Source organism: Benincasa hispida, chromosome 12 (genome assembly GCF_009727055.1).
Source record: "Benincasa hispida cultivar B227 chromosome 12, ASM972705v1, whole genome shotgun sequence".
NCBI lineage: Eukaryota > Viridiplantae > Streptophyta > Magnoliopsida > Cucurbitales > Cucurbitaceae > Benincasa > Benincasa hispida.
Genome location: NC_052360.1, coordinates 72348716 through 72357124, shown reverse-complemented (window position 1 = coordinate 72357124; position 8409 = coordinate 72348716). Strand labels below are relative to the sequence as shown.

General features: G+C 29.8%; 1 protein-coding gene across 1 annotated transcript; it reads right to left on the bottom strand.

Annotated features, from left to right (window-relative positions):
• Nucleotides 1–2064: 2064 nt before the first annotated feature.
• Nucleotides 2065–6912, bottom strand: LOC120068242 (protein SIEVE ELEMENT OCCLUSION B-like). The gene is made up of 7 exons (XM_039019955.1): nucleotides 6615–6912; nucleotides 6417–6512; nucleotides 5240–5688; nucleotides 4639–4736; nucleotides 4372–4505; nucleotides 3219–3686; nucleotides 2065–2879 (listed from the first exon to the last, which is right to left on the bottom strand). Exons 1-7 carry the CDS (start codon nucleotides 6849–6851, stop codon nucleotides 2295–2297), a joined length of 2067 nt encoding a protein of 688 aa, XP_038875883.1. The 5' UTR covers nucleotides 6852–6912; the 3' UTR covers nucleotides 2065–2294.
• Nucleotides 6913–8409: the final 1497 nt, after the last annotated feature.

Here is an 8409-nt window from a genome sequence, read left to right as displayed (position 1 = left end):
ATCCAAGTATATGAGGGATTAGCTAAATGCAAGCCCAATTGGACTTGATTTACATGTCCTTCATTGTAGCTTTTGAGTCTGTACCCGTTTACTTTAAAGATTTTTCTAGTTTCTCAAGGAACATGAAAATTTTCATATTTTTTCTAGGTTTTTGCTTCTTGGGGTTCTTGAAACAACTTCCCAAGTTTTTACTCTTCTTTGGAGAAGGGAGAGCCTTGGGCTCAATCCTTTTACCTGCACATTTAAAACAGAGCAAAGATTAGAAGCTTTGATTTTATTTTTGTTATTACAATTGAATTTTGAATTTGATTATTAGTTGAAGGTTTTTCATTTATACAAATTTGTTTTGAAAATTGAATCTTCTTTTGAAGTATTTATATTTTGGCAAAATTTGTTGTTGAAAGAATTATCATTATCATCTTTTGAAGAAGATTCATTCTTTTTAGAAAATTGAAGTGAAGAATTAGAAACATGCTTTTTATTTGAACATAAATAGTTGCAAAAGTGAAGAGATGCACGAGAAGAATTATGAGAAGTCAAATTAAAACCATAATGAATTGAAAGGGCTACCAAACAATGAGAACTTTTGTATAACATGGAATCAACAATGTAATCAATTTCATCATGTGTCTATGGAGCAAAGAGAATAATATTCCTCCAGAAATCTCATGGCGTCATAAATGTTGAAGGATATTACCTCTCCGTCAAATTCTACTCATAAAGACCCTTATCTATATTAATTATAGTTTTTGCAGTTTTCATGAAAGGATCTACCAAGTAGAATATTAGAGGAAGAAGTAGAGTATGGTTCATCCATTTTTAAAATGTAAAAAATCAACAGGAAGAATTAATTCTCCAAAACTCTTGAAGATGCATGCACTGATAGTCCTTCATCAACCTACAAAAAAAAGTTAAGTAATAAAAAATTTAAGTAAAGTTATTAAAATAAAGAAATAAAATAATCGATAGATATATGTACTAATTAAACTTTGTCAAATAACCATGCAACTGTATTCCCAATTGCATCTTCTATGTATGTCATTTATGAGTTTGGCCTCCATAAAAATGCAAACCCCTCTTCACCAACGTCGAGCAAACGACGCTAAAAAATTGCAACAAGATAAAATTTTCTCTTTCTTTCTTTTTATTTTCATTTTGTCTTTTCTAATTTTTCATTTTTCTTCTTTCTTTCTTATTTTAGTATTTCAAATTTCTCTTTTTCTTTGTAGGTGATTTACTCAATAAAAAGAGGAAAAATGAGCTCTCAAATAAATAAAACAAAAGCAAGAAATTCTCTCTCAAGCAAATAAGCGATCAACAAGAAAACCACGAAACTTCTCTCTACATCCATTCTCTTTTGTTTGTTGAATTCATTTGTTTATTCTAAACATAGAGGACAATGTTCCATCTTTAAGTTGGGGATGGATAAACATTGCATGTTTTTAGTATTCTCTTGAGTATTTTTTTATTAGCTTTAAAAATAAGCTTCACTGAAAATTTTTGCACTATTTAAATTTTTCTATGTGCAAAATTTTATTTTATTGAATTTAATTAGTTTTATATATGATTATTTCTTGAAAAATTATTTTAAATGATACAACTAATAAAAATATTTACAACTAATAGCAAAATATCACAGTCTATCTATGATAGACAGCGATAAACTATTATCTGTGTCTATCTATGTCATGATATGATAGACACAGATAATATCGCGATGTAACACATATAGACGATGATATTCTATTATTAATTATAAATATTTTGGTTTATTTTCTATATTTGAAAATAGTCTTTATTTTTATTTTTATTTTTGATAAATTAATGGGTGAATTGGAAGAGATTGAACTAAGGGTAAAAACTGCAACATTTTTTAAAATTTATGGACTAAATTTGATATTACCTGAAAGTTTAAGGGTTAACTTTGATTTTCTTTTTCCAATATTTTTCGTATGATGAGAGGAGAGAGAGAGAGATTTGGTAAGATAACGTACTTCATAATTTACGAAAGATTGAAAGAAAATGAGAAATAATAACATAAAAGTATTTCATAACTTTTCGAAATACAGAGAAAGATACAATGATATCATTTAGTTAAATAGCATAAAAATCATACAAATATTCCATCGATGAAATAACTACGAGATCATATGCCTCGATTACAACATAAAAGGGGAAAAAAACAACTCCATTGCCACCAAAAATGGCATCATTTATTATTGATAGTAGTCTTAATTAGTAGTAATAATATAACATATAAAAAAAACGATAACTCACTTTGGATTATGATCACATCACACATCAACACCTCCGTGACAACATTTGAAGTTAATACCAGTCTCCATGAAACGTGGACATTCAGGACAATTCACAATCATAGGAATCCATCCACTAAATCCAGGAAGAACTACCCGATCACATTGATGACTTTTGAGAGCCAATTCATTGAAGTAATCTCTAAAGACATCAGGAAAAGCCTTGAGCCTCAAATTTTGCTTCCATTTTGGGAATTCTTCGAGTAATTTTGATATCAAACTCCCACGACCAACTAACACTGGGGCTGACCCTACAGTTAGAACAACCCAACCATCCTCAGTTTGGTATGATATCAATCTTAAGATGTCTTCTGTTGTTTCACTTGCACTTGAACCTTTTATTTGACTCTTAACTACAAAATAACCCCATTGTATTATCCAAAAACGAGCCATTAGTGCTGGATCATCCTCTCCTGTTGCATCTTTTCCAATACGTACAATCTCAAATGAACTACCATCCATTACTAAAGGATCACTTTTTAAAATTTCTACTCTCTCTTCAAATTGTTGGATCCACAATGGGTTCTTTCCTCCATAGAATAGGATATACTTCTCTCTTGCGATCTGTTTAGAAAGAGTTATATATGTAAAATAATCAATATCTAAAATGATTTTGAGTGAAGAAAGACGTGTTTCACAGGGATTTTGAATATAACAAAAACAATTCTAATTATTTCAAAATAACTCCTAAACATGAATTTAGAAGCATTTTTAACACTTTCAAATGAAAATAAGGACCTGAAATAGTGTAACAGTGTAACAGTGACTTAAAATGATTTGATGATCAAATTTTTTTTTCTAGATCATCGTCCCACTGTTTCATATCCTTATTTCTTCTATCAGTAGTCAAACAAAAACATGTTGTATTAAAAATGCAGGCATATCAATAGTTATAATACATACCCAATTTTGCAATCTTGGTTGATGAGCAAATTTGATAAGAGTTGACTCGGGCCAGTTTTTTCTTAGTAAAACTTCAGTTCTATTGAATGTAAAAGGTATTGCTTCACTTTCCCAAACTCGAATCAAATGAATTGCATTCATGAATTCCACTTTAGATTGTGGGTTTAGTACCACAACTAATGGATCATCTCTAAGTTGCCATTTTTCTTCAATATATCTCATGCCAGATATCTTTGTAGTGAATTGTACTGAATACCATTTCATTGTAGAACGCAAATAATCATATCTCTTACGATCTTCTTCGTGATAAGGCTCTGGGATTATTGGAATCCAAACTATCTCATGCTTATTATCTCTTTTCAAATCTTCATAAATCTTATGAAAAGCTCTGATATCATCTTCTGAGATATCCAACCCAGAAATTATCAATATCACGTTCTTTCCCGCTAAACTTTCATGAACACTTACCTGAAAAAACACCCACACATTTTTTAGAATGATTTGTATACGCATTATATGTTATTTACGATTTTGGACCTAGGGTTTATAGGAGGTGTTATGTATAAATCCTCTAACCCTACTAGCGTCTTCCTATTTGTGTTATCTGATATTACACTCTAATAACAAAATGGTTTTTTCTCCTCTTTTGATGGACGTAGTTAACACATTGTTAGTAAAGTACTTAAATCTCCGTGTCGATCTTTATTGTTTACATTTTCATGCTTTATTTGCTTGTCGATTTTTTCTTTTCTTTTTGTATACACACCTTCTTACATATAACATACCCTCCTAATAAATTATAATTACATGACTAAATATATTACAAGTTAAGTTTCTCAACTTTCAATTGTATCAATATGTATCTTTCATCTATTTGATATTATTGAATGTTTAGGCTAGTTGCTACTCAACGTAAAATTTAAATTTATATCTAAATAGAACAATTAATTCTTTAAAGTAGACCACACCGATAACTTATACAAAATTAAAGATTCGATACTTAATTATATATTATAAAAGTTTAAGAACATGCTATTGACACAAAATTAAAAATTTAAGATCTGTCAAACGCGTTTAAAAGTTCAAGATTCAAATATATAATTTTCATAATGAACTAAACTTGCAATAGCAAATGTTTAGAGCAAGAAGAGACCTCTCTATGAGTAGTGCCATCAATAAGTGGTTTGGTTTCAGGTTTACCGCTAAGCAACTTGGGAATAACCAATGTAATGTCAGTATGATAATGCTCAATGTGGTCAATCAACCACCGGTAGAGATTAACTTCCTCTGCATTCAAATGAATATATACAACAAATTAAATTTAATGTTATTTTTCAGTCATAGTTAAGCCAATAAATTTGACAATTAATTAATGATATCAATCACTAATAAAAATATTATATATTGTAAAGTATTTGACCATGTTGTTCTCGGATGGCCTCTAGATGCTTTTCGAGTACAGTGAGTACAAGGGCAATTTTTTCAAACAATTCACTCAAATATCTCTGTGACTGATTCCTGGAAAAAAAAAACAACCATTTGTAATCAATTTATAAACCAAATAAAATCTTCCAAAGGTATTATATGTGATTGATTCTAAAATAGTTATAAAAATTTGAACAAGATAGATGATATCGATCAATAGGTGCACCAAGACATCTCAACTAGGTTGACACATCTGTAGCATCTTCATCATACCCTAATACTAGAGCGATGCATTTAAAATCACCATGAAACGTATTTTTAATCCTTCAAAATTAATTTTGATGAAATGAAATTGCATTTCAAAGTATAAAATTTAATATTTAATTAATTTTGAGTGATTAAAAATGGGTTTTAGGGTGATTTTGATGATTTGAAAATCACTCTCAAACAAACACTACATAACAAGAGTCAACATGTCATTTTCCGTCGGTCGGTTAGAGTCTTTGACATAAGCCGACTAATTGAAATTAACACAGTTGATCTTGATCGATCGGCTCGATTTGTCGGATTGTTTATGGTAAAGATAAAAAACTTACTCAGTTTCACTGAGGTAGGTGGAGAGCTCAATTCTAGAAGCAACAATAGTGTGGATAACCCAATAAGTAATTAATGGGATTTGACGAAGAGCAGAAGGTAACTCAGGAAGTTCCTTGACATCATATTTTGAGAATTCTCTAATCTCATCCATGTATTTGATTGCTTGTAAGCAGCTTTGAATGAGACTTCTGGGGTTGAGAAACACTTCACGATATCGAAGTGAGTCTAAGTGCTTTTTCAAAGTAGCTACTCGCTTGATAATTGCCAAAGATTTAGCCAATGGATCAGCTTGGGAGTAATGGTAGAGATGCCATAAATCTCCATAATCAGTTGCAAAGGCTAACAAAGTGAGAGCTGCCTTGGCTTCCCATGGATAATTTACCAATATTTCAAAGATTTCTAGTGTGGTTTCGTGTGCTTTTTCTATCCCCGTGGGCTTGCATGATAGCTGAAAATGATGTTACAGTAAAAGTTCAAAAAATAATAACAATAATAGAAGTAGTTCTTTTTGTGCATGGTTTGAAATTTTACTTAGAGATTTCAAAAGGGTTATTAAAAGGTGAAATACATAACAAAAAAAGTTTAAAAAGAAAGAGATACAAAGTATAACCATTAAAACTTTGTTTGATAATCATTTAGATTTAGATTTTTTATTTTTAAAAATTATAGTTATTTTTATGTGTTTTCTTTACCATAGTTTTTATCTTTGTTAAGAAAGCATTTGAATTCTTAGTCAAAATTCAAAACAAAAACAAGTTTTTAAAATGGACAATTGAAAATATAACAATTAAGCTCAAAGTATTAGCAGGTATAGCACAATGCAAAAGAATTTGTAGATATTAAAAAATTTAGATCCAGTTGTATGTAAAGGTCTATCAATGATAGGCTATATCACTGATAAAAGTCTATCCCTTATAGATTTTACTATATTTAATAATTCTTTAATAATATTTCTATACATTTAATTATTAGCCTTAAAAATTCTACTCACTGGAATTACCATTTTTTAAAAACTACTCAACTTTCCATAAATTGAACTTGTTTTTGTTTGTTTGATGTTCACATATTTCTTTGAAAAGTATAAGAAACACACCAAAGAAATATATGTAATCAAACAAGAAAAGATATTAAAAATAAATTAGTTAACAAATATGACATAATTTTATGAATTATGACCTCGCTCGAGATACAGTGAAGGGTACAGAGCGGAGGCTCGATCACAACACCGGATGCCAATGAATCATTTGAATACACCAAACGCCCTTCACTTCCCTGCATGCATGGACAATATTATAATGTGTCAAACACTGGAAAAGAAAAAAAAGACAAGCCAAATTTTTTATATGTATGTGAATATATAGTAATTGTTTTTACGCGATGAACGGTATCAGTAATTCGATCAGCAGTGGTGATAATGCTCTCAATAACTGAGATGTAATTGGAAAGGTCAATTTTAGTAGTGTCGTCATCACGATGTTTGGCATAAATGTGGCCGGTGACGAGGTCGTCGGAGTAATGTCTCATGCTCATCTCCTCCTTGTCCTTAGGGTTGGCTGATTGCTTAGAATGAAGCAATGCAGGTGTGGTGGGTGCCTTGTGTGGAGCGGCCATGGTTTAAGGGAAGTGAAAAATAATAGAAGGAAAGATTATAAGGGTTGAGAGATGTTTGGTTGTGTTGTCTATTGGAATTGTTTAGGCTATATTTATACACATAAAAATATTCTATAAAAGACAGAAAAGGCAAAGAGTATGAAAGAAACCATTGTTCTTGTCAGAAGAAAAGAATTTGTGTTGCATGCTGAATTTGAGCTTTAGTGAAGCTTATGATTTGATGTAGGCCATATCTCACTTTCTTTGTTGTCTTTTCCCTTTATTTATTTTTTAAAAAATATACTACAAAATAAATAGAGGTTAATAAGAGCAAGTTTAATTTACAAAAGAGAAAAGAAAGACAGAATTATGACCAATATTATTACTTAGTATATATTTTGTGTTGAGCTATAAAAAATTGGTTAGACATTTGTAGGAATGGATCGAACTATCGATCTTTGAAAATGATAATAAATGTCTTTGATATCTTTTGAATTATTTGAAGTTAAAAAATCTTAATCTACAATCCCATGCATTAACAAATATAATTGAAATGTGTTCCCTCTTAGATAAACTTAGAATATTTCATTTCAAAATCAATTCGGAGTAACTCATGCATGTATCTTTTATATAATATAGAGTGTCAAATCTCTATTTTTTTTAATGTAGGATTTTCAACACTCTCTTAATGTTAATTGTATGTACAAGTATAGACTCGCTATTTTCTAATATTTTTAATGTTAAAATTACAAGTTTAGAACTTGAAATAAAATGAAATCTTAGTATAATTCTCAAGAAAAAAAAATGTTTGTTCAGAGAGAATCTACTATTGGTACAATGTTTTAAGAAATTTAATGAGACAATGGGAAATTTTAATTTTTTTTTTTTTTTGGAAAAAAAAAATCGATTTGTCTTATTTAGACAAGAAATTAAGCTATAGTGACTATTTTTTTAGTTTCATCCAAAAGACATATACTATCGGAAATATGTGTCCCTCGTTGATATTTCAATGTGAGACTTTAGTCACATTCCAAACAATTAATTCTCTCCTTGAACAACCATCCAACTCCTTTGCTTTATCGAGATTTTGCTGAACCCAAGAGAGTTCCTCTTCTCCAAAATACTTCACCTGCATAATAAAGGTTCCACCGGCTTTCGAGGATTCTACGACCCACGAGACTAAGTTAGGGGCCTATAATTCTTATACCATTGATTAAAGACAATCCTTCACATATCTCAATTAATATTGTATGATATTATTTATTTTGACCATAAATACTCGTGACTTTACTTTTTGTTTTACCTAAAAAAATGTCATATACGAATAGAGATATTGTCATTAACTTATATACTCATACTCAAATTGATTCTTCTACTGAAGTAGTAAAATAATTTTTTAAAAAAAAAATAAATAAACTAATCTAGAGCCCAATTTGATTCACTTATAAGAAAGTACACATATGGTCTAATGACTTGCAAAGTTGAAGGGTATATGTTTTTTTTTCCCCTTTTTAAAGACTTCTCTGTTTTAAGTATAGTGCATCATGTACAATATAACCTACTTCTTGAAACATATATC

Excerpts from the sequence above, each read along its gene's own strand:
- LOC120068242 (XM_039019955.1), bottom strand. The coding sequence starts at position 6,851 with ATGGCCGCTCCACACAAGGCACCCACCACACCTGCATTGCTTCATTCT. Across the intron at positions 4,737-5,239 it reads ACCTACCTCAGTGAAACTGA|GAATCAGTCACAGAGATATT; the intron begins GTAAGTTTTTTA and ends TTTTTTTTCCAG. Across the intron at positions 2,880-3,218 it reads AACCAAGATTGCAAAATTGG|ATCGCAAGAGAGAAGTATAT; the intron begins GTATGTATTATA and ends CTTTCTAAACAG.